Below are 25,340 nucleotides of genomic sequence, written 5' to 3'. Positions count from 1 at the left end.
CGTGACGACGCGGGAGCGGCGGGAGGCGGCGAGCGCGGCCGCCGCCATCTTGGCTGGGCGACGCCGCCCGCTGCCGCTGCCCAGCTCCGGGACCACCCCCGCTTCTCCCCCCCACCCCCCCGGGTCTCCCCCTGCTGCTCCCCGGCGCTGCTCCCCGGCTGAGCCCCTCGGCCCTCGGAGCCGTCCCCTGACGGCGGGAGCGCGGTCACCGGCCCCGCGAGCCCCCGCACACGCCCCGCCACCCACCGGGCTGCTGGCCCGGGAGGCGCGGCCCGAGCCCCGCCGCTTGCCGAGTCACCGCCGGGCGGCTGCGGGGCGGGGCCGGGGCGCCGGGCGGGGCCGGGCGGGGCCTGGCGCCGCGTCGGGACCAGTCGGCAGCTCCTGCATCCCGGGCTGCCAGCATCCTCCGGGCGGGGGCCGGTACCGCACCGGGCTCCGCACCGCGGCCGCCCCGGCCTCAGCTGGGCCATGGCGGAGATCACCAGCGTCCACCCCGGCTTCGGTGAGTGGGGCCGGGCCGCGCGGAGGGGCCCCCCCGTCTCATCCCTCCCTTATCCCCCGCCCGGGCCAGGCCCCGGAGACGAACCGGGCCGTACCGGGCCCCGCGGGCCGCCCGCCCGCCCTCCCCGCGGCGGCCGACGCCCTGCGCTCTCCCCCCGGAGCGGGCCCGGGCCCGGGCCCGGCGGGGAGCAGGTGCCGCGGGCCCCGCCGCATGACGTGATGTCTGGGCCGCGCCGCGCCCCGGCCTTTGTTCGCGCTTCCCCGGGGACCGGGGCGGCTGCGGCACCGGCGGCGGGGGGGGGGCGGTGGGCCGCTCGCCGGGCCTGCGGGGTGGCGGGGCCGGAGCGCTGGCCGGGCCCCGGGGGAGGCGGGAGCCGGGCCCGGGGCCGGTGGCGGAGCTGCGAGCCCTGCTACATCATCGGAGGGGCCCGGGAGGCCGCGGCCCAGCCCGGCCCGGCCGCGGCCCAGCCCTCCGGCTCGCCCGCGGTTTCCCCCCCGCGCCGGTACTCGCTGGTTTGCAGGTGTTGATTTTTGCCCCCGCAGTCGGGGGGGTGCGGAGAGCTGGTACCGCAGTGCCGGGGGCCGTCGCGTTCCCCCAGTGCTGGGGGCTCAGACTGCTGCCTCGCGCCGTCCCCCGGCACCCAGCCGACCTCCCCCCAGCCCCCGCGGTTACTGCGCTGCCTTTAAATTCTGAGTTGTTGGTAATGATCGTCCGGGGTGCATCATTTATCCGATGCACAGTGTGTCTGCTTACCGTTCTGGCTTTCCTGGACTCCGAGAGCCACGTGCTCTCATCGTTTCACCACTGGCCGCCATTAGCCGTCAGGGTGTAATTAGCAAACATCAGATTTAAAAGGAAGTGTGCAATGATTTTTTTCATTAATTGAAAAACAATTCCCTAGCCCGAAAAGCTGGTTCCGTTTCACTTCAATTTTAGCATCGCATCAGAACAAAAGATCTTGTCTACAAAATTGGAATAAGAAAGCACGGTTCTGTTCCTCCCGAGAGAGGAGGCCAGCAGTGGTGCCGTTTGAAATGGACACCGTGCCTAGAGAAGTGCTGTGAAAGTTGCAAAAGCTTAACTAAAATTGGTTTTAGGCAGCTTTACGTCAGCGTTGTTTTCAACCGTAAGGAATTACGGAGTCAGGACTGCTGAATGTATGGAATGATTGCGTAAGGAGGAGCCTTCAGCCAGGAAAAGAGGGGCGTCACGAGCAGCACAGGGTAGGGAACGCGCGCTCCCTGTTTCTTCTAACAGGGAAAATGAACCCAGGTGGGGTGGGCTCCAAATAAAAGCCCCGGTTTTCTCATGCCGTGTAATTCAGCTGAGGAACTCTTTGCCACAGAACATTACGGGAGACAAATTTAAGAGTTAAGGTCATTTGATGGAAGAAGGATCACAAGACTTATTTGGTGCCTTCTAGTGTGGCTGCTGGTTGCTTCTCGCGTCGTCCCGTCAGGGCTGCAGGAGATGAAGGCAGAAAATCTGATTCCACGAAGACAAAATAGAAACAAAATGCAGACACAAAAAGAGATCAGAATAAGAAAGGAGTTTTGGCATTCGTCCTTTTTCGCATGTCCACTGAAGCTATTAATATCTGTACGTGGCTGAGTCGTAGTCAAATTAGCTGTTAAAGACCACTTGCCTCATTCAAAGAGGGAACATTAAATAACAAAATAAAGTTGGGGTTTTGGGGGTCTTTTGTTAATATCATGAATTCTTCTTGCTTGAGTTAATCCAGTCAATCCAATACTTGCAGCGCGGCCGGAGACAGACTGATCTGTGAACTCGGTCACCATTGGCAAAGGCTTCCAGGTTCAGTCTGGGAAGGCTTCTGTCTAACCCGAAGGGATTCTGCTATTTTTGCAAAAAGGAGACATGTTCTCTTGAAAATCACAGTTTTCCCTGGGTCTGTCAGAGATTCGGATTATAGTCTGGCAGTCTTATCTTCTTGCCTGGTGACCTCAGTAAATAGTAATGTGGAAAGAACCGAGAAAATACAAAATCAAGATGCTCTCTATAGCGTCCGGTTTGAGGCTGGAAGATTATTTTCTCCTGTTTATGGTACAGAATGAAAACAGGAGAATCAGACAAGCTTGCCTTTTTTACTAGCTGTTCCATTTAGCTGTTGCCATGATTGTCATGACGATGATTTTTGGTTTTCCCTTTTACTATGGAAGCAGTTGGTACAATTTGTAAAGAGAGACTCAAGGCTAGGGGCTTTTTTGTTTAAAAAAAAAAAAAAAGAAAAGCTTTAATGATGATTAAACCAGTAACACAGTAATAAGTTATAAGAAGAGCCTGGCTCTACCTTCCCTATAACCTCCCACCAAGAACTTGAAGATAGCAAAAAGATCTCTTTTGTTTCCTTCCCTTTTATGACTGAACAAACCCTGCTCTTTTGGTCTCCCCTCATCTTCCACCTGCTCTCCAGCTGCTCCAACTTTTGAATTGTCGTGGCGGCCCTTGGTGGGAATTGCTTGAGGCTGTCAGTAGAATGTACTGGGGAGCTCAACACTGCTGGTTTCGTTCTGCGTCTTGGTAATACTTCTCCAAAGTCAACCATTACAAATAGGAAATAACTAGCATGGTTGCTAAAAATTAACACGGTGCTTTTATTCTGGCTTGTCATTGCTGAAGAACATAGTTGACATAGGCTCTAGAAAATATCAAATAATCCCTAAATCCAAATACACGATTTTCTGTCCATGGTTTTTGGACACTGAATTTCCACGTGAAATTTTGTGTATAGCATTGGCCCCATGTCTGCCGTAAGGGGCGAGGACAAAATAATCAACCATTTCAGGCCAGAGTGATTTTTAAAAAATTGTTAATAAAGGAGAACTCCAGATCCAGTGTTAGGGCCATATTGATTACTCCCTTCCTGTTGTGAAAATAGAATTGTGTAATGTTTCTGAACAGGGCATTAAAAAAAAAAAAAAAAAAAAAAAGAAAGAGTGCTTCCTGCAAATCGTAGAAGAAACCATATTGCTGTGGAGATGCTGTGATGCAGGAGCTTGACAGCTTGATTTGGCAAGATAAGGCAGTCAGCTGTGTGAAGTTCCTAGCACGTGAGGCTAGGATCATGCCTTAGGAGCGTAAATTGTTTCCCATGTGGGAAAATATAAATTAAAGGAGGTAATTTTTTATTGTGGGGAAGCCTTGATCCCAGGATCGTTGAATTAAGGCCAACCCAATAGCAGCATCTAGGTCTCTGTCCAGATGTGCTCGGCCCCGTGAGGGCACGGCCGCTGCAGAGGTGCGTGCTCCTGCCTGACTGCGCTGTCTTCTCCGCAGATGTCTCCCCGGTTGTGGCAGGCCTCATCGGCGCTACTGTCCTAGTGGTTTCCGTCTCGGTAACAGTTTTTGTGTGGACATGCTGTCACCAGCAAGCAGAAAAGAAGCACAAAACCCCACCGTATAAATTCATTCACATGTTGAAAGGCATCAGTATCTATCCGGAGACCTTGAGTAACAAGAAGAAAATCAACCGAATCCGGAGAGACAAGAATGGCGCTCCCAAGGAGACTGGAAGGGGAAACCTCTTGGTGGATGCTGCTGAATCTGGTTTAATAGGCTCTGAGAAGGCTCCAGATGGGCCAAATGCAGCCCCCCACGTCGACCAGCTCCCAATCAAAGTAGATTATGGAGATGAACTAAGTCCAGATCAAAGCCTCACTCCAGGAGAAAGTAAAACCTCCTCCCCGTCTTCTCCAGGGGATGACGTCATGTTGGGCGAACTGACCTTCTCAGTGGACTACAACTTCCCTAAAAAAGCGCTGGTAGTTACCATCCAGGAGGCTCACGGGCTGCCGGTGATGGATGAGCACACTCAGAGCTCTGACCCTTACATCAAGATGACAATTCTTCCAGATAAAAGGCATCGAGTGAAGACTCGTGTACTTCGCAAGACGCTAGACCCAGTCTTTGATGAAACCTTCACCTTCTACGGGATCCCCTACAGCCAGCTCCAAGATTTGGTGCTTCACTTCCTCGTGTTGAGCTTTGATCGCTTTTCTCGAGATGACATTATTGGAGAGGTCATGGTGCCCCTTGCAGGGGTGGATCCGAGCACTGGAAAGGTTCAGCTGACCAGGGAGATCCTCAAAAGGAACATACAAGTAAGTGGCTTCGTGTAGTATGACACAAGACTCTTTGCTTTGTATTTGATCCCAGTTCCTTTGATCTGGCAGCCTCTGTGGTCTAATAAGCAGGAAGACTGCAGATCCTTAGCCATGAAACCCATTTTTCCACAGATCGTGCTGGTATTGTACGGCTGTGCTCTGTAAGGCCGTTCTCTGCTGTGAGGCTGTGGCGATTTGCTGAGGTGTGGTCACTGTTTATGCACAGAAACGACGATGGTTAGAACTGCCGATGCCAAGAAAAAAAAGGCAGAGTCCCCACCTCCAAGTAAAAGAGCTGGTGTGATGATGGGACATTGGTCTGCCAAGACAAAGCTCACCTGGAGGGAGCTTTGTCTGGTCTGACCATTTTAGCCACCTGTACTTGTAATTCTGTGCATCTGAACTGTCCCCGTAAGCCGTGAGTGAGTGGGAGTACGTCTGCATGGTGGGGTCGGACGCGATCCCTCCTGTCCTGGAGCAGACGTCTGAACCTGCTCAGATGGGTCCCACCCTGCATGACTCTGTTTTTTTCTCACTAGAGAACAAAGAGTGTCTAAGATGGTTTTGTCAAGTGTAGACATCTAAAATTTAGGTGAAATGAATCCCGCTCTCGGTGCCTAATGCTGTAAACTAGAAGGATGAGCAATCGGTGTCAGACATTAAGGCTTACACTGGGGCAGATGTCCTCGCTCCTCGGAAAAGACGCTGTGCTCAGGGAGGAGGATGAGGCGCTACTTAAGGGTTTTATTTTCTTGCTTAGTTAATTTTTGCTACCCATCCTCCAGGATCAATGGAAAAAGGCATTTGGGCTCCCTTACTGCCTTAACATACTGGAAATTGTTGCTGGGCTTTATAAAATACTTCAGTACGTCTGAGAAAGCAGAAAGAACTTTTAAAGTAAAATACTGGCAATCGGAGGCATTTAACTTTTTTTTTTTTTAAAGTTATTTGAAGGAGATTCTTATGTCAGTGACCCAAAACAAACCAAAAGAATCCCAACAAAACCAGAGTTCTGGTAATTACTTTGATTTTCTGAGATTCTTGGGATGCTGTACATCACGGTCAAAGCAGAGGCTGGTGGAGGTTCTTTTCGGTGCATTGACCGCGTCTCTTAGAAGTAATGGATTAAAAATACAGGGAAAAGGTCACGCTAAATAAAAATAGATTTAATCAAGGATGGAAATTATTTAACATTTATTAGTAATCAAAAACAGATTTACCTCAGTGTCAGGTGTGCATTCTGGAAAATCTGCATGGTTCCACAGTGTCAGACCAGCCGTTACGGAGCACAGGTTTCAGTGTCAGGAGGCCTGGCAGTCTGAAACACGGAATTGCATTGAAAGCCCAGTAAATTATTGCACTGATCCAAGGTGCACGTCCCAGCCGAAGGAACCTTCCCAATCATTTCTAACAGACAGCCTAAGAATGCAAATTGCTTTGAAGTAACTGCGTTAAATCACTTCAGACCAAAAGAACCCCCAAAGCCTACCAACGCCCCACATCCCCCCAGTTGTCTCTCTGGCTGTTCTGGTCCGGGGTGTCCGAGGCGTCTGAGTTCTGAACGTTTCGCTTCCAGGGCCAGGAACTTGCTCCTGTATTTCCTCTCCGCGCAGAATTTTGCGTGAGCAGCGACAGCCTTCGTTCCTTGCGTTTGGACAACTTGTCTTAAACTCGTGGGAACTGCTCAGATAAAAAGAAGCCGCCAGAATGATAAGGAACATTTTATGTTTACACACCAAATTTTTTCCCACTAAGCTGAGTAACAGCAGTTGAAAGAACAGCTTCGCCTCTTGGCGAGCTTGGCAAATGCTCACCAGAGCATTTGAGAACGATTCCTTCGTTTGGGGACCTGCCTGCGCTCTGCCGGGTTACCGGGGCCAGAGGCTGGTGAGGGTGAGGTGCCCGGAGTCGAGCCCTCGGCGGGCACCTCTCCGAGCTGCTGCGACAGCTCTGCCGTCTGCGCGTTACGGCCGCCGCACGCTTTCGTACCCGCTGCTAACTCTGTTTGCCTTGATAGCAAGTAAACTTAATCTGAATTAGTGCCATCTCAATGAGAGTTAATGAACGCCATCCGGAAACCAAATCTAGTTCTCTTAATACTGTGTTACTCTTAGAAAGGACATACAGCGAGTTGAACTGAGTAGATCTGCTTGTCTCGGCTTCTGCCTTCCTGCTGTACCTTAGCAGGCTGGTGAAGCTGTCCCCAGCCTGCCTAACCAGCGTGAAGGGCCATGGCAGCACCACCGAAAGCCGGTGGAACTGGAGCCCCCGAACCCCGCGGAGGGGGGTAGCAGACCTCCAAAGGCCGCCGTCCTCCGGGAAGGGGCCCGCCGGGTTTGCCTGCGGGGAAGGCCAGCGTTCGAGGGGAGCGGCTGCGGCGATGCCCGCCGTGCTCAGCAGGCGCGGGGCGATTGACCTGGGGCTCCCAGAGCCTCCGTCTGCCTGAGGCGCTTAAAATGGCCCACATCTCATTTTTCAACTTTTTAGGCATTTAGCACAGGGAAAGGGAATTCTGGTGACCTCCAGCATTTGCCCCTATTTCTAAGACCATCTCATCCTAACAAGTGCTGTTTCTTTTTCACAGAAATGCATTAGCAGAGGGGAGCTGCAAGTCTCCTTGTCTTACCAGCCTGTGGCGCAGAGAATGACTGTCGTGGTGCTGAAAGCCAGACATTTGCCAAAGATGGATATCACTGGCCTCTCAGGTAGAAGCTATTTTCTCCAGCTCTAAATGTGCAGGAAAAAAAAAATCCCCACCTTCACTTTTAGATCTTTTCAGCTGTCTCTCTCTGAGGGCAGTGGATCACGATGAGTGATCCATCGCTCACCAACAGGATGTTGTGCAAACGGGACCAAATCCTGCCGCGAGACCGCCAGCGGCAGCCTGCTGGCAGCACCTGCTTGGTGGATGTTACGCAGACGGTGTCTTCCCGGTTCAGCTGCTCTCCGTGTTGCTTGCGGCCAGGCTCAGTGCCTCCCAGCTGCCGTCGCTCGCCTTGGCCCTTAGCAGCAGGATTGCTGCTTGCTGCATCTACCGCAAACCCTGCGCTTAGAAGAGGAGGCTAAAGGAGAGCGAGCGTAACGAGGCAGAGGGATAGGCTCAGAATAAGGAGGAGTAAATTCGTATGACATTAGAAACAATCCTGGGTTTTGGGTTTTTTTCTTTTTCTTGTTCTTTTTGCTGGTTTTGTTGTGCCGCTGTTTGAAGAGAGGAGCGCCTGTTCTGGCTTTGCTCTTTTGCAGTCACAGATTTGCAGCCTCCTGAATCCCCTTAGCAAAGTTTCCTTCAGGACTGTGGGAAAATGGTTGGGATCAACTGGAGATTCAGTAATAACCTCACCGATAGTAAATTTAGTCTTAGTTTTGCAGCTTTCTCCTGTACACCTCAGAAAGAATGTGGACTAGGCTTAATCCTCTATTGTAGGCCTTAAATTTTACTCTTTCTTAAAAAGAAAAAAAGGCTTTCCATATGTGGTCTCCCACTACAGGATAAATTTTTCAGTAACTGTTCTTCTACCTGCCAAATCTCGCAGGGCTAACATCATTTCGTACTGTGATCTCTATATTATGCATAAGCTCATCACTTCAGTTGGATGAAAAAGAGAAGATTAGCCAGTGTCAGCTGGGCAAGTGACTTCCAGCTTCAAAACTTGTGTTATGGGGGGGGGGGGAAGCGCTGTGTGCCTGGTGTCTTCATCCTGAGCAAGCATCCGCATAAAGAGCAAGGTGACTGCTGAAATAACAAAGCAAGGCTGATGGAACAAAGGTTTTGTTTTAAACTTGCTGCTTTTTCAGCACCTTCCTCTATAAATGTTTTCCATCTCAAAATTATTAAAACCATTTTGACACTTCGTTGGGCTGTTTCCTGAAAGAGGGTGAAAATATTTCTTGTTATAGATGACAGTGAGAAAAGAAAATTCTGGCTGGTTAGGTGCTGACCTCACCAAACAGCTACCCGTTGGGCGTTTCTAGGATTAATTAGGCAACACACGTGCAGCTTCCTTCCCCCCAGTCCCCGTGCAGCGGTGAGACTCATAAAGAACTCGCGCTGCGGACATCAGCTGGTTGCTCCGCAAGGAGCAGACACGCCGACAGTGCCCCGCTCCGGGGGAGCCCAGATTCCCACCGCTGACTGGAGCTGGCTGCGGCTCAGCGAGCCAAGCCCCGTCCGCTACTGCAGGAGCGACGCTGGGCTGTGTTATTAGTTCCTTTCTCTCTCTCCTCCAGCAGATCCGTACGTTAAGGTGAATGTTTATTACGGAAGAAAGCGCATCGCAAAAAAGAAGACTCACGTGAAGAAGTGCACTTTGAATCCCGTCTTCAACGAATCCTTCATTTACGATATCCCCGTCGATCTCCTTCCCGACATCAGCATTGAATTTCTAGTTATCAATTTCGACCGTACCACAAAAAACGAAGTGGTGGGACGGCTGATTCTGGGAGCGCACAGCGTCACTGCAGCTGGGGTGGAACACTGGCGAGAGGTGTGTGAGAATCCGAGGAAGCCAGTGGCCAAATGGCACAGCCTGAGCGAGTACTAGCAGAGGGGCGGCCGCGACAGCCGACTCGTAGAACAGACTTAAACCTTGTTTTAGCTGTAGAACTAAACTTTCGTAAGAAGCAGCAGCTGATTGGTTCTCTAGTGATGTGATTTGCAGGGCACTAAAATTCTAAAGAGCATTAAATGGAAAAAAAAAAAGATACCACGACTATATATAACAGTGTAATCACGCTATTGCATGCCTAATACAAACTGAAATTAGTATAACTACCACTATCAAGTTGCAGATTTTAATACGATTATCTGTCACTATGGAAGTTGTGTTTGTGCCGAACTGTCGTTGCTGGTATTCACCACGATTGGCCTGTCTTTATTAGGCTTCTCCCAAAGTTTCTGGACTCTGCTGTTTAACCTCTAGTTTCTTGTTAGTTTGCCTGCCCATTGGTTCTTGCGGTTCTGTTCTGTGCTGGTTTGGGAGTACCAACCGCACCTCCATGTGGAGGTGGTTCAGAATTCTGCACTAGCGCAAAAGGAAAAGACAGGGGAAAACGGCACTTTCCTTCAGAGAAGAAACAGTTCTGTCATCAGGTACTGAAATACTTGTCGCTGCGATACGCTTGTTGTGGTCACAGCGTCACAGGTTTGCCTCTCAATGCCATCGGTTTGTTGGTGTTGGAATTTGCTTTTGCCCCGTGGACATCAGCACAGGCCTGATCCCACAGACTGTCAGAATCGGGGCAACTCCGCTCTGTTTCGTTGTATTTAACCCTGTCTGTGCGTGAAGGGCCCGAGGAAAAACCAAAAACTGACTTGTCATTGGGTGGGAAGGAAACTCTGGCCGATTCTTTTACATGTGAAATCCTACGTGATCGGTAAGTTCTTTCAGAATGGCGTAACGTACCCGAGATAGGGAAATACCTTGGGGCAAGGGGGTTTAAGTGAAGAAATTACAAAGCTTCCCTTCATTCACACTTGAGTCGATTTGCTTTAAACGTGACCTTGTAGTTACCTAAGAGCCAGCTCTCAGAAAAGCAGTAAACGCGAGGCGAAGGCTGTCGCTAGAAAATGTGGCAGACTCTTCAAGAAGTTACTTTTCAGAGTTTCAGGGCAGCCTGAGTGAGTTCTTAAACTGTGAACGGCTGCTGAGACTTGGGATGCGCTCCCCACCACCTCCGAAGCGTAAAGGTGTCACTTGAGGGGTGTGACCTGTAGCACTTGAGGCTGTTCGCCCCGAATCGTCGGGCGTTCTGAACGGGAGGTCGTGGAGTGAAGTCCCACAGGTCGGAGTTTGGAAGTAGCTGCGTTAGACCGCACGGTGAACGCGCCGGCCGGTGAACTGGCTTCGTACGAGGCGGCCGCATCCTGGCGATTCGCTCGATTTGGCCTCTTGCTACAGTCGAGGCAGGAAAGCTGTAGGGATGGTAACTGGCAGCAAGTAGCTGATTGCAAACATTGGTGGTAAACTGAGCGGAAATAGTTACAACAGGCTGTAGAAATTTAAAATGATTTCTGAACTCTCTAACGGAAATACGAAGCGGACGTGGGCTCGCCAAGAGGCACGTAGAAGACCGCAGATTTTCAGTGAGCATTTGGTTGCTTCCAGGCAGCCAGTCTGTTCTGTGCCCTATGGAATGTAAATAATGTATTATAATTTAAAAAATTGGAGATCATTTAACTACTTACAGGACTTGACTACTGAATTTTAGAGCCCTGTTGGAAAAATGATCCTTTCCACCTGCGTACTAATGAAAGCAGAATAACCAAGCAAGTCTTACTGGGTCTCCTCCCCAGCCACCGCGGAATGCAGCGGCTGCTGGGAGGGCTCCTCGTGCCAACCCTCAGCACGTTGTTAGCTGGCAATACTTTGGCATCTCCTCCTAAGAAATTATTTTTGGTGAGCTGAGTTCTCTCACTCCTAGCTAGTTACTCACCAAGACTCCCTTCCGGGCAGAGTCTTCTAAGCGGAAGCTCGCTATTTCTCAGCCTCGCGTGGCAGACAGAAGCGCGGACTTCGTTCGTGCTTTATCAGTCCCAGTTCTGAGGATTTCTGCCTGAGGTTACCACAGATTTTATCTTTGTCTTAAGTGCTTTCTAGCTCCTGCTCTATTCGTGGCTTGCAGCCACAAACCAGAGAACGAGTTCTCCTGTGGAAATTGGTGTAGCTCAGTCCTAGTTTTTGCACTAAGCAGTTGTGTGGCTGAAGTTTAGCAACGGTCCCGACTTTCCCTCGGAACGTGCTTTCCAGCACCGCTCCAAACACCCGAACAGGACGTCCGAACGGCGCAAAGTTCCCGTTTTTCCCTTCGGTGTGAAAAGCATGCTTAAGCCTAGATGATCTCCTTAAGGTTCCTTTAGGTGAAAAGGAAAGATGAACTTCTTGTCAAGGAAACATGCTCAGGGTAAGTAGACTTCGGCTAGCGGGCAGATAGGGGTAGCTCCAACACTTCTGGAATAGTAGGAAACTGAAGATGTGCAGATATATATTTTTTAAAACGTAAAATAGACAGTAAGTGACAGCGGACTCACTGTAAAATCTCCCAGGTGTGGTTATTCTTTACCTTGTGTCTTCTATTGTAAAATTAACTTGGACAGTTACAACTTTGTGTGAAAAAAAAGAAAAAAAAAAGGCAAAAAACCTAACTCAACGTGTGAAACTGCATAATGCTATCAGCTAATCTACATTCTGTAATGCTATCTTGTATGTTGACTTTGTTAACGCACATTGAGCGTGCAAATAAAAACTAAATCACTTTAGCTGCTGACTGTGCCGTGTTTGACCGCAGGCGACACACGCGTGGCTGCGCTGAACACGTAACGAGTCTGTTTCTAACAACCCGCGTTTCTGCTGTGACGAGTCACAGGAGAAGCACACACCACTCTGAGAGACGTGCAGGAGCAGAACAGGGGAAGGATAACGCTGTTACTGAAGCGTTGGCACGTCCAGAAGCTCTCAGCAAGCCACACAGCGTTATCATTGGGTACAGTTTGGCGTGAATGGATATTCCTGGGCTAAGTTGAAGCTAAGTGGAAAAAAGAGGACATGGGGTGGGCAGAAAGAAGCCATTTGACTCTCACATTTGTAATGATTCGAAGATCTGGTAGGAAAACCTAACAGCACAATGCATACTGCTCACAGGGAGTCTTTATTGCGGCGCCGGGCACGCGGGGGATTTCTCCTCCAAACGTGCGCGCCAGACACCCTGTTGCTGCAGGTTAAATACAATCACACATGTAAATATTCATTATATTTCTAAGAACTAATTAGCATATGTAAATATCTTTCACGCATGTCTGTTAGCATCTTTGGGTGGTCTTCGGGGGTCCTAAGATGAAGGCCCATCCTCTTCATCACGCTGTTCACTGATTGACATTTGTCTCTGTGCAAACTCAGTTCTAGGATCACGTCCATCGTGTCCTTCAGGTCGCTTGGCTCCCATCTTGTTGCTCTCTTGGTGCCTCCTGATCTCTGGAGCTTGGCACATTTGCCCTCCCAAGGCCGAGCTGTCTGGAGTAGAATTATTTAGGAGTCTCTTTTATCCCACAATTATCCCACTTATTTGCTGAGAACCAAGACCACTTTTGTTTCACTTAATTATTTTGTCTAACAACTAAGTGGTAGCTTGTGCCCACGTCCTTCCACTACATTGCTTAATGAGAAAACAGGGATTAGTGTAACAGTTACATCGTTAGATCACTGTGCATGCAGGAATACAAGTTACAGTACTAAAGACTACTAAAAACTAGAAAATATTAAGGCTTTTTGTTATAGTTTCACATTTCTTACAATCCCCTCTATCAGTAATTTAGAGGCATTCCTGGTCAAAGCTGAATCCTCCGGGAACACTTTTGTCCCTCTCGCTCCGTGCAGGACCCAGCAGTCCCCCCAGAGCACAGCGATCCGGCTGTTTCCCCGCAGCTCCCCACCGGCGCTGCGCCGAGCGATGCTGCCGGGCTCAGAGCCCCGTCTTTGGAGAACGCCAAAGAGCGGCGAGCCGCGAGCTGTGTTGCCCCAGCAACGCAGCCTGCAGCGAGCGCTGCAGTGCCGCACGTCAGCTTTCTGGTGGCGTCCCACGCAGCAACGGGCCAATCTCCAGCGGGGCTGCAGGTCCCTCAGGTCTCATCTTCCAGAGGGGCTGCAGGTCCCTCAGGACTCATCTTCCAGAGGGGCTGCAGGTCCCTCAGGTCTCATCTTCCAGAGGGGCTGCAGGTCCCTCAGGACTCATCTTCCAGAGGGGCTGCAGGTCCCTCAGGTCTCATCTTCCAGAGGGGCTGCAGGTCCCTCAGGTCTCATCTTCAAGGAACCGGAGAGTTTGCAGGCCAAGCGTTACAAAAAGACTGCCTGATGGCCCAGAGAAGGGAACGTGGTCAGTGCGGCAGCGCTTCGTGCCCCGTTCTGCGCCAGAGGCGAGGAGATCGCGCGCTCCCCCGCCGAGCACAGGGCACTCTCTGCAGCACCGTGCACGCCTTCGCCAACAGCAACGCACCGCGGGCACCGCTGAAAACCGACTCTCACCAACTTTCCTCCGGGAGGAAGATGAAAACGATCGAACTGCACAGATGCCGTCCCCGGGCTGACACTCTCGGCTGTTTCAGTGATGGAGGGAGGAGTGACCGAAGCACTCGAGAGGTTTAACGAGCTCAGCCCAAGTCCTGCTCCGGCGATTCGGTTCCAGCAGCGGGAGCCAGACAAGGGGCTGAATGCACAGAACCCTCGGGAGCTGCCGAGACGAGGCAGGTAGCAACCCCCGTGACTTGTGCCCACATTGGCATCCAGAGCCCGAGGACTTGAGGCGTGGTGGTTCATGTACCACCGCTCGCCATTAATTACGTCGTTCTCCGCACGGCGACTATCGCAGCGTTTAACTGCCGTCAGGTATTTATCATGGCAATAACTGCAGTCATTAGAGCAGTTGGCTAAAACTGCTCAGCCACAGCACACAGTCACTGATTATTTTCTACTTATTGTGCAAGATGTGAAAGAAAACCTCTTTTCATCCTTCTCTGCTTGGCTTCTGCATCTAACTCCACATGCCTTCAACAAACGTCCCGTTTCAGGTTCTTACACCCTTCAGCTGAAACAGAAACAAAAGAATTTGCATAAGAAAAAGAAAAAAAGCAAACAGAATGGGTTTGACGAGCCATGAAAAGAGAAAGGGGTTTGTGGGAGCATGGAAGCTCAGCTCTGACTCTCTTCCCACCTTCCCTGGGTCCGGGTGCTGGTGCCATGCAGACCAGCAGGATTTTGCGCTGGTTTCAGCACAACGGGGTCTCTCCTCCTCCAACAGCTTCTGCCTCACCCAGGTCCCCGCCGGAGCGAGTCGTGTTGCCGCAGCAGTGCGACGCGCTTTCGACCGTGGACGCAGGGTCAGGACTCTCGGTGTTTCCCTTGGGCAGGCAGAGCCAGGAATGGCTCTGTCTCCTTCCCGAGCCCCAAAGACGCGTCACTGCGCGGCGAGAGACGAAGCTGCCGTCAGCTGGGTCCCTGCGAGGGGCCTCACCCTCACTAAACCCCAGCAGCGGGATTGCGAGTGTTCAACGAGCCGCCCCGCCGCCTCGGATGGAGCACGGGGCCCCAGCGCTGACACCGTCACTGCCGGAACCGGAGAAGCCGTCTCCACCGGCTGCTCAAAGCCAAGCGAGTCCCTCTGGGAGCCGACGCCGCGGGGCTGTAAGGCAGTGCCAACCCGGACGCCCGCAAGCGCCGTGTCCGAAGTCCGGGCTTCACGCCGGCGCTACGGAAGGTGCACGGTTCTTGGGGAGACACTTTCTCTACTGGGCGAAGCAGGAAACAGGATGGGAAAGGAAAATCATACCAAGAAATCAGTAGAACAAAAGGAAGTGGCAGAAAAGGCAATACCAAGAGGAAAAAAAACCACAAAAACGCCAACAACAAAAAAAAAAAGCAAACCCCCCAAAACCGAAACGATCCTCCCCTTCGCCTGTGCTGTGCTGCACAGCAGCTCTGCCCCTCCTGCCAACACACAAGGGCCTGCAGAGACCATTTTTAGACTCTGCATCCACACTGAACCTGCTGCACTGCATACGGCATCCATCTGGTCCTGGAATTACCCATCTCAGAGACTCAGCCGCCACGCAGGGCCATCCCGTTACTGCGGAGGAAAAGCAGCCAGCTGTTGGGGGAAAAAAGAGACAGATCTTAGACGTGTACCCACAGTGAAGGAGAGGCGGGGAGCAGCGCTCGGAGGACGCTGTGGGGAGGCAGAGGCAGGCTCAGCGTGTTCGGGCTGAGAGGGGAGAGGCACGGCCTGCGTCACCACGGCCTCAGGGCGCCTTCATCTCAGCCGGGACAGGAGAAGGGCTGGACCCACCTGCACCCCGCAAAGGATAAAAACCCACCAGCGGAATCAGCTGGGGAACATTCCATTTGCATAACCTTGACTTTTAAGAAATTAAACCCAGCAATGCAACAGGGAGCTCGCCACCTTGCTCCCTGGCCCTGACCAGCACGTTCACAGAAAAGTTCAGCCTTCAGGTGACGGCCAGAAAACCACGACATAAAACCTTGTCCCGTTCCTCCCCGCTAAGGAACGCAGCAAGACGAACAGGAGTTCAGCAAAGCAAAACCTAGCAAATACCCAGCGTCCCTCAGTATCACGCGGTCAAAAGGATGAATTGCAGCACCAAGATCTATGTACTAAAAATCTTATAATAGAAATAAATATGTATGTTGTACCTTAGGCTCTGGGTCGCTGGGAGGAACACCAGGGGTGTGGACAGGAGAAAAACCAACGCGTTGCCACACATCACAGCACAAGGCCTGAACTGCTGCTCGTGAGTCAAAGCTTTTCTTACAATAATGTAGCAAGAACAGGTCTGGTGAAAAAAAAAATAAAGTTTGGGAATGGTGGGGAAAAAAGTATAAAGGGATCAAACAGGAAAACGGCGCTTCCACCACGGCTGCAGAGCCCAGACGAGGAACCCCGTGGCCAGCCGTGCAGAGTGCCATCTAACCGCGCCGGACGCTGCCAGGCGGAATCGGCGTCCTGGCCATCACCACGCTGTGGATTTTTTGTTTTTAACTTGTTCTTACCATCGTGCTCGGCAGAGCACATCTGCATTTCCAAGCAACTCCGACACCGTGGTCGCACGGTGACTCCAGAGGAGAACTATTTCACCTTTTCTCAGCCCATCTTCGAAGGGCTGCACTCCAGTATTTGTAATCCAGAAAAGAAAAAAAACCCACAAAACCTCAAAGCAAACAAGAGAAAAAGATTAAAGCAAATTCATCCAAGCGCTCTTTGAGATCTTGTGGCAATATTGGTTTTACGGGTTCATGCCTATTAGTGAGACCGCGTTTCCGCACACGCTGATCTTCAGGCCACGCAAGCAGCTTTGTGTTTTTCCGGTTTCACCCTTTCTTCGTCACTCCACGGTAACGTTTCTCAGTACTGAGTTTTGGTGCTATTTTCAGAGTTTTTTCCGTATTTCTAGGGTTTACTTCTTCATATCGCATTCAAATTACACGCAGGACTTCAAGCTGCTCATCAGGCAGCCGTTTGTCAGGATTCGCCCTTCTAGATCTTACCGCAGTACCTACGTACCCATGAATTTTTAGTGCGAGTGTCTGCAGAGCAGTTTGTCGGAGTCTGCCTTGGAAAGCCACGCAGCCCAAACAGACGCAGGACCAGCCTTTTCTTTTGGTCTAAATTCTGTTTCCTGGACATTGGAGGAGCGCAGCAGAGGCACTGCAGTTACGGAAGAGCTGCTGCCAAGCACTGAACACACTGGAAAGCACCGGCTTGGGAGACACCGGCCCAGTCCGTAGCAAATACCACGAGCAACAGCACGGTCAACAACAGCACAGCATCAGAAAAAGGCAGCTGCGTTGCAGACCTTTACTCAGTGTGTACCGAAGGATTAAGTAGGTAAGAGGTGAAAATGCTGGTGATCTGCACGTGGGTGTTCTGTATCTCGCCTGTGACTCTTTAGCAAAGCTGTCCTGGAGGAAGAAGGGATGTCGTCACCTCTGAGAAAGGGCGAAAACCAGCAGGAGCACGGGCAAGGCGACGCCGCTCCCAGCAGACGAGCTCCTGGGAAGCCTGAGGAGACCCTGCGGTAGGAGTCAGCGCTGTTCAATGCATCCTTAACTCATCTGTGAGCTGAAGCAGGCCGTGAGGTGTCCTGGCTTTCGAGGTATTAAAAGCTCACCAGAGCAGGGACATTTCCCAGCAGGCTTCGGAAGGAGCTGGACTGACCGGATGAAAGCTGCACGCAGGACGCAGACGCGCACAGGGAGGAAGGAACGCTGCCAAGGCGCTCACTGCTGTGTGCTTCCCTCTGCCCAGAAGCACCCTGAGCTCATTTGATGTTGCTGAAAGCATCTCGCAGGTCTACCAAGTTTTCATAAATTTCTGGTTTTTCAAAGCTTCTCGGATAAAGAGCAGCTTCCGAAGGGTGCTTTGCACTCACTCCAGAGCACCAGCTGGGCGGCGACGGACAAAGATATTCTTTTTGTGAAGTGAACAATAATAAAGGAAGAACGCCATGACACCCACATGCCACGTCGGTGACTCACTGCTCTGAACCGACCCGTGGTGAACAGAAGTAGGTACGAGGGAACCTTCCAGGAACCTCGCGTTTGGTCCAGAACCGCCGGCCACGAGGCGTTCCCAGGAGAGCAGGAGTGGTAACGGGGACGGGGCTGTCCCAGGGGAAGGGGATCTGCCGACTCGTGCCTCGACCGCAGGACAGCTGGAGCTGTCAAGCCGAACGGGGCGGTGACTGCCACCACGACTCACGCACGCCTCTCTGACCCGCGTCGCTGCTGCGCACACCGAGCCGGTGCCTGTGCGGCACGGCTACGGGACGGCAGCCGGGGAAGGAGCCTCCAAACGCCCGGCGAACGCACCGGCAGACGGTCGCGCCGCGTGCAGGAGCTGAAAGGCGCTGCCTCTGCCGCTGGGCCGTCATTCACACGATCCTGCTGGGAGAGATCCTCCCCACCCTAACACAAGCGATGGCAGCAGCCTTCCCTTAGCCACAAAGCAAGAGTCACATTGTAAATTTGGCTACGGTGTAAATACCTTAAGGGAAGAAAAACTACCCCAAAGGAGCCTAAACCCAGCTGCTTTCGACCAGCACGGCGTAAACCGCAAACCACCGCGGCACGGCGAGGCGGAGGCAGCGGCAAACGCAGAGGGGTTGCTGCGGCCGCTGCCCCAACGCTACAGATGTGGGCAAAGACCGCAACATTCGCCTCACGCCACTGCTGCTGCCGCGCTCATCACTGAACCTCGGGAGGGCAACGCGCTTCACACCGGGCAGACACAGGTGAAGCACAGAATCACAGTGTTCGGGGTTGGGGGGCCCTCTGGGGATCCCCCAGCCCAACCCCCTGCCCAAGCAGGGTCACCCACAGCAGGCTGCACAGCACCGCGTCCAGGCGGGGCTGGAATATCTCCAGAGAAGGAGACTCCACAGCCTCCCTGGGCAGCCTGGGCCAGGGCTCCGTCACCCTCAGAGGGAAGAAGTTCTTCCTCGGGTTCAGCTGGAGCTTCCTCTGCTCCAGTTTGTGCCCGTTGCCCCTTGTCCTGTCGCTGGGCACCACTGGGAAGAGCCTGGCCCCGTCCTCCTGACCCCCCCTGCAGATATTGATCGGCATTTCTAAGGTCCCCTCGCAGCCTTCTCTTCTCCAGGCTGAACAAGCCCAGCTCCCTCAGCCTCTCCTCGGAGGAGAGATGCTCCAGGCCCCTCATCATCCTCGTGGCCCTGTGATGGACTGTCTCCAGGAGCTCCTCAAAAAAGCACTGCACCTGCAAAATGCCCAGATCATATTTAATCGATTTAGCACTGGACTCGCATCACAGAATTTTTAGGCTTTGCACCACTCAAACATAACGCACCAACTCCTTGGGGTTTTTTTGTTGTTTTTTTTTCCCCCCAAGCAAGACGAGCATTTTGCAAAATAACTTCGAAACACGCCACAAGCTCCCCTTCTCCAGCCCCCTCAGGCTGAGCGGCCTTCTACCCATCACGCTGGACACCACAGATTACAACATCAAATGCAAACGCTTGTATTAAAAATTATATATTGTGTCAAATAAAACCATAATTCTGTATACAAATTTATACATGACAAAAATAAAACTCTGTTTGAATAACACTGTGTAAAAAAAGTGCTTGCTGCTGTTCTGATGTCACAAACCCATAAGCAACAGGCTCACCGAAGGCATCAGTAAACACTTCAGTCGCGCTGAAGGCATCAGGCAAGGCACAGACGTCAGTCGTTCCAAGGTGAAACCAGCCCCATGCAGCTTCGGAACTGCTGGCAGGTCACCTCCGCCTGAGACCGGACCACTCGGAACGCGGGCGGCGGGCGGGTGTTTGCTGTCACCTGACCGGACTGCGGGAACGCCGGCCGTCGCCGCCAGGCACCTGCTCGGCACTCCCCGGCCGCTGCTCTGAAAGAGGGTTTTATGATGACAGAACCAGCGACTGCTTTTAGAGCAACCTCTTCGCTGCTGCCCCCTCCTTCTCCACAAGTTTTCCGCTCGATGGTTTTTCCTAGGGTTTTTAGGTGTAGCCAGCGTTTAACCCAACAGCGATCGCTCGGGAGGGCTTTCAGGCCTAACCCAGCGCCTGCTGCGTAGACGCACACAGCTGCTCACGCAGAGGAGGTGCGAACTCCTGCACAGCCTGAACTGTCCTCAGCCCTTTCCCAACAACTCGCGTGGGGTCAGTACCAGTGCAGTGCAGCACTGCAGCACGGGAAGGAAGCGAGAAACAGAAACCAATGGAAATATTTAGCTCAACCACGAACAAAATAGAAAATGTCAACCCCCTCCAAATTTCTCATTGTAAGTTTTTTAAACCTTACACAAATACTCTTAAAACCAACGGGCACAGAATTTCCAGCTGTATCTTAAGCAATAAGGAGTTTAGCAAGTCAAACAGCTTCAGCTCATGTACTGCTGTTCTCGCTTCGTGTACCAATCCCTTTGCACGCGAACTCGCAGTTTGGACCGCGCCCTCCCAGGCAGCAACACGACGACTGACACAACAGCTCCCATCCACCAGCAGAGAGGTTAACAGTTACTGACACAGATGATGGAAGAGTAACAGAAGCTACACTACAGTCTACCAAGCTCCTTCACTCTTAAACGGAAAGATTTTAGGCACTTTGTTCTCCAAGAAACTTGTTTTAGCCATGCCTGAGTCACCTAGCTACGATCTGTTATTAACAAGCAAAATCTAGAGGCAGGCCAGACATCCGTCTCTGCTGGACTTCAACTCCATAACCGACGTACGTGTCCATCAGCTCGCAGGCAGAGATCTCTCCACGTCCGCAGCGTCCGCCTCAGAAGCGCCTTCCTAACCCAACCACTCTTCGCCGAGCGTCAGACAGCCCGCACTGCGCTGCCGGGCGGCTGGCACGCGCCAGGCCAGGGACGCATCGTCAGGACGTCACCGCGCCCAGCCGACTGCTGCCTCCCGCCACATCAGCAACTCCGCGTTTCAGACCGTGCTGGAAGAATCTTACCAGTACTAGGGATATTGATTCTGGGCCCAGATACCTCAGTATCAGCCATCTTCTCTACAAGGCAGTTACCACAGAATAACTGGAAATGACTACGTTAGAGACGTCTACTGACAAAGATCCCGGCTCCCTTAGGGGAAGAATCTAAAACTCAATGTAAATAAATAAGCCAGCGCACTGTTACAGCTCCGATCTTTAACAAGAAAGTCAGAAAACTCAAAGCCGTGGTTTCTGCGGCACCGTTACGCGACACGCGCCATGGCAGCCCAGTAACTGCTACAGACAGGAGGGAAGTGCTACATATTCACGCGCCGCTGCCAAGTTCTAGCTGCCATAGGAACCATAATCTGCTTTTTCTGACTTGTCTAGAAACCACCTACAACACTGCTGATTAACTGATCATTTAGATAAACTTCTACAAGTACTCCACACTACTTTTGCTGGAAAAGAATCTATTCAGTGAGAACACAAGAACCCTAGCACAGCCCCGCTCGATGGCATCTGCACACAGCCAGGGCTGCTCGCCACGACACGCACCTGTGGACTACTCCTCAGCATGACCTCGACGAGCTGCTCTGCTGACGTGGGTCACTGCTCTGGAGAGCAGCAAGATTTTCTTGTGCAAACAACTAGGAAAAAAATTAATTAAGTTAGGTTGGGTAGAACTTCGGCAATATTTTACACACTCCAGCTTCCAGCAGGCAGTGACCGAAGACAAACACTCAAAAGTGCAGGGACACAAACCTATCAGCGTTTGTAACCAACGACACACAAGCAACATTTGCCAGATCCAATGAAAAAATAACAACAAACGAAAGCACAGCTGTTACTGCGCCTTAAGTTAAATGTCTGAAATTAAGGGAGCATCACTCTAAAAAAAATAACTGCTGAAAGTTATGCATTCCCTCAGAAGAGTCCCAACCGGTTTAAAATACGCTGTCAAAATGTCGTCACCAAACCGCTTTGGTTACAAATGGCTGTTCGCAGGTTTTGTTTTCTGTTGCAGAGGAACCCTCTCTCTTCAGGTGACTGAATCCTTCTTCCTTCTGAATGGTGATTTCAGTCTTTTCCACACACTGCTCTTAGGTTTTGATTTTTTTTCCATGGCCATTACTGCTTCTTTTTCTTTCCTGCGGATTTCTCGCACAAGAGCATGAAACACATCATCGATATAGTAACGGTATGCAGCTGAAGTTTCAAAAAAAGGACAGTTGAATTCTCGTGCTAAAGCAGAGCCTTCTTCTTTGGAGACCTGGAAAAAAAAATTCACTTGTCAAAAAAGGTAAACCCAAAGAGCTGATTTCTTTACCATTTCTCGTTCTGCTTGCTCTGTAACTGCGCACACACCCTCCCCGTTCCAGCAGCTCATTTCCACCCATCTCTAAATCTTTCTGTACAAACCTGTTTCTCTTTCACTCATCGCTTCTCTAGCAACGCAATCATCTGCAAGAGACTGCCTGGACGTTCATGAAACAACAAAGTCCTTTGAAAGAATACTCTTTTCATGCAGCTTAATCTCAGAGGTGCCTAACAGGAGCAGCCCTCAGCCCTGCTGCGAGCATGTGTCAGTTTGTGAAGCTAAGGGTGTTTTGTTCTCCTGGTCAAACCCTACGACGTTTGTCAAACCACACAAAACCTTTCCAAGAAGAAAAAAGCCCAAACCAAACAAACCCCAGCCTTGCCGAGGCCACAGAAGAGCAACACCCACTCCTCACCCTATACTGGACATCGCTTAGCACGGGTGTTCGACCATAGCGACCATCATCTTCCTGCTGCAACGCACACTGAACATTCCCCCAATTCCAGGGATACAAACAGCTCCTCTGGAACTCGTTTTCCAAAGTGCGTTCCCTCAAGCGAAGCTCTGCGTCAAACGGGTTGCCCACAGACGGCAGCCGCTGTTTTCTTAAGCTGAAAGCAATTTTCCTTTCTCTCTATTCTTATGCAAGTTCTCCACTATTAAGCGTCCCTTCATGGCACGCTTGCATCTGCCGTTTGTACTGGCACCTGCAAGCGGCTTAGGGAACGCGAAGCCTCTGTTCACGGTATCTCCCTCCAGGAATACAAAAAAACAGCCAAGCCCAAGAGCAGCTGAAACCCAAAGCATCAACTTAAAGACCTTACTCTCACGATTGCTATACGCGTTTGGTTATTCAGCACGTTCCGGGTTAAACAACTACTTCTCTACTGTTCAGCTTATTATATAGTAAACATTCAAAAAAATTAAGAAAGGGAGTATAACCTCCTGCATTGCTGCATTTTACAACAGAAACAGCTTGTAATTGTGGGCCTCTTTCGTACCACTTACCTGCCGTAGCTGCGTCAGATCGGATTTATTTCCCACCAGGACCACGGGAGTGTCATCAGTGCGTCGAACACGATAGATCAGCTGTTTGAACTCACGCACTTCATGGAAACTGCGTCGGTCTGTGATCGAATAACAGATGATAAATCCCTCGCCAGCCCTCATGTACTGGTCTCTCATGGCCGTAAACTCTGCCTAAAAACAGACAATTACATTTCAATCGCACAAATACAATGACCTTCTAATTTGCTCAGAACGGGAAACACAAAACACATTCCAAAACGGCTGCGTAGGAGCTCTGTAAACACACTGCTCACCTACCTTCTCGTCCCGCTACACGCAGAACGAGGTATTACATCTGTCTGGGATTAACACCAAGCTTCCCTCACTACAGAAATGGTACCAACGCGGCATTTATCAGCCAATACATACTGCTTGTTGACCATGAACAGCAAGGTGCAACGGAGAAAGCAGTGCATGAAGCCAGAGTACCGTGTGAGCTGCCTAAACACAGACAGCACGACACAGACGCTAAAAGCAACAGGATGCTTAGAAGAAGCAAGAGAACTCAAGAAACAATTCTGAAGAAGAGACAGGCACACTCGTAGAGGATTTCTGTCTCTGCACCTGACCGTTACAGACTTGTTAACATCCTCTCAATTCACTTATTGTGACTCACATACCTGTCCTGCTGTGTCCAAGATATCCAGATTGGCAGGTTCATCATCAATGCGTATTCGTATTTTGTAGGCATCCTCTGGGAATTCACAGCACATTGGAAAGAACAAGATTGGAATACCATTACCATACTCATTAGTCATCAATTTGCAAAGAGAATGCTACAGTAGAACCACCTAATCTGGTAACGTTACTACAGTACATTAGTCTGGTCTTTGTTTGACAACAAATTAAATTTGTAATTGCTCTGGTGTGATTTAGCATCCTCCCGACCGTTTGCTAAAATCACGCTATTGTACACGCTACTTCCGACAGACACGTGACCACATCCTAGAAATCCCCTTTGGACACCTTGGTGGAGAGCTCGGAATAACAGCATTACTCTCAAAGCCAGAAAACACCCGTCACTCAAGAGAAGAACTGGCCACCACCAACTGCCTTTTTTTTTTCAAAAGTAAGACAATAAATATTCTGTCCCTCTAAGTCAGCACTCCCAGTCCACCTTCACCAAGCAGCTGGCTGTTATTCCTACTGTTCCTTTGACAGTGCAACTCCTGCTTCAGGTCTCTCTTCGAGGTGCTGCAAAAGCTATGCAGCAATATAGTTCAGTTGTTCAGCACTTTCATCCCTCCCAATCTCCAAGCACAATTTAGCCTGACAAATTAACAGCAGAGAGCTGATTTACAGCATGGAGACTCGAGTTTCTGAACAGACAACTAATCAGCACTTCACAGCAGTCTTTCATCCTCGTCTGCCAACATACAAACAAATACAGACAGTGCACAGCCTGAATATATGTGACAGGGAAACCATCAGAGACCTGAAACTCAGGATACGTATCCCAGCCCTCACGGCAGTCTCAGAATGCTTAATGCCTTTAAACCAGTAATCTAAGGCACTCCCTCAACTGACTGCCAAATTTATATACACCTTTCTTTAAATTGAGTACTTTGAACGCAACAGACTGCACAACAGCTCAACCTGATAAGAGAGGGAGTGAAGAGCAAAGAGAAGAGATTTTTTCCTACCAATCGTGGGATCGTGATCCTCTGGGAACCGGTGACTGATGAACTGCATGGTCATGGCTGGAAACAAAAACCAGAGCGACAATCGCACCAGGCTCGGTAAACATCGGCCACTTCACTGCGCTCACAACGCACCAGCACATTATTCCACAAACCGCCCTCGGTGCAACACTCGAAAGGAACGCGGCAGGCGAAACGGGGTGAATAACTCAAGAAACGGGGAACTACGCCCTCGCCCTCCCCCGAGCGCTCCGTCACGGGCCTCGGAAACAAAGCCGGACGCGGCCGAAACGCGGAAGGAGACGACACCGCGCTCCCGGGGCCGGGAACAGGCCCCGAGCCCGGGCTGTGCCGCTCCAGAAACGCCGCCTCGCAGCTACCGAGCCGAGCCGGGCTCCGGGGCCCAGCCGCGGGGCCGGCCCTGAGGAGCCTCCCTCAGGAGCCGCGGCGGGAGGGAGGCTCCTCAGGGCCGGCCCCGCCGCGGAGAAGCCGTACGCACCGCTCTTCCCGACGCCACCGGCGCCCAGCATCACCAGCTTGTACTCGCGGGACTGTCCCGGCGCGCTGCCGCCGCCCGGCCGGGCTCCGCCGTCCATCTCCACCGTCAGGCCGCTCCCCGCGCTGAGGCGGCGGCAACCAAAATGGCGGCGGCTCCCCCGCCGCCAGCGAGCGCCCGGCCCGCGCTGCGCGGGGGGGCGTGGCCCAGCC

At 51.5% G+C, this 25,340-nt stretch overlaps 2 protein-coding genes across 11 annotated transcripts; one reads left to right on the top strand and one right to left on the bottom strand.

The window, feature by feature from the left end:
- The first annotated feature begins 323 nt into the window (after positions 1-323).
- Positions 324-11,881, top strand: SYT11 (synaptotagmin 11). 2 transcript variants are annotated; one of them, XM_075445211.1, is made up of 4 exons: positions 324-502; positions 3,800-4,623; positions 7,211-7,331; positions 8,857-11,881. In XM_075445211.1, exons 1-4 carry the CDS (start codon positions 469-471, stop codon positions 9,165-9,167), a joined length of 1,290 nt encoding a protein of 429 aa, XP_075301326.1. In that variant the 5' UTR covers positions 324-468; the 3' UTR covers positions 9,168-11,881. The 2 variants fall into 2 exon arrangements, with proteins under 2 accessions (XP_075301326.1, XP_075301325.1); XM_075445210.1 differs by having other exon boundaries at positions 325-502; positions 8,854-11,881.
- Positions 11,882-12,257: 376 nt separating this feature from the next.
- Positions 12,258-25,293, bottom strand: RIT1 (Ras like without CAAX 1). 9 transcript variants are annotated; one of them, XR_012766360.1, is made up of 9 exons: positions 25,132-25,293; positions 24,636-24,692; positions 23,613-23,686; positions 22,933-23,124; positions 21,162-21,876; positions 16,179-19,548; positions 15,822-15,961; positions 14,326-15,258; positions 12,258-14,199 (listed from the first exon to the last, which is right to left on the bottom strand). XR_012766360.1 is itself a non-coding variant. In XM_075445047.1 (5 exons), the coding sequence occupies exons 1-5, from the start codon at positions 25,226-25,228 to the stop codon at positions 21,646-21,648; spliced, it is 651 nt and encodes a 216-aa protein (XP_075301162.1). In that variant the 5' UTR covers positions 25,229-25,293; the 3' UTR covers positions 15,969-21,645. The 9 variants fall into 9 exon arrangements, 1 of the variants encoding a protein (XP_075301162.1); XR_012766358.1 differs by having other exon boundaries at positions 12,287-13,466; positions 13,641-14,199; positions 16,179-21,876; XR_012766356.1 differs by having other exon boundaries at positions 12,287-14,199; positions 14,326-14,899; positions 15,156-15,258; positions 16,179-21,876.
- Positions 25,294-25,340: the final 47 nt, after the last annotated feature.

This window comes from Opisthocomus hoazin, chromosome 30 (genome assembly GCF_030867145.1).
Source record: "Opisthocomus hoazin isolate bOpiHoa1 chromosome 30, bOpiHoa1.hap1, whole genome shotgun sequence".
Taxonomy (NCBI): domain Eukaryota; kingdom Metazoa; phylum Chordata; class Aves; order Opisthocomiformes; family Opisthocomidae; genus Opisthocomus; species Opisthocomus hoazin.
This window is presented reverse-complemented; position numbering and strand designations above follow the sequence as displayed.

Coding starts and splice junctions, on each gene's coding strand:
- SYT11 (XM_075445210.1), top strand. CDS start 469: ATGGCGGAGATCACCAGCGTCCACCCCGGCTTCG. Junction 503..3,799: donor CAGCGTCCACCCCGGCTTCG/GTGAGTGGGGCC, acceptor TCTTCTCCGCAG/ATGTCTCCCCGGTTGTGGCA. Junction 4,624..7,210: donor TCCTCAAAAGGAACATACAA/GTAAGTGGCTTC, acceptor TCTTTTTCACAG/AAATGCATTAGCAGAGGGGA.
- RIT1 (XM_075445047.1), bottom strand. CDS start 25,228: ATGGACGGCGGAGCCCGGCCGGGCGGCGGCAGCGCGCCGGGACAGTCC. Junction 23,687..24,635: donor GGATCACGATCCCACGATTG/GTAGGAAAAAAT, acceptor GTGAATTCCCAG/AGGATGCCTACAAAATACGA. Junction 21,877..22,932: donor ATCTGACGCAGCTACGGCAG/GTAAGTGGTACG, acceptor TTTTTTTTCCAG/GTCTCCAAAGAAGAAGGCTC.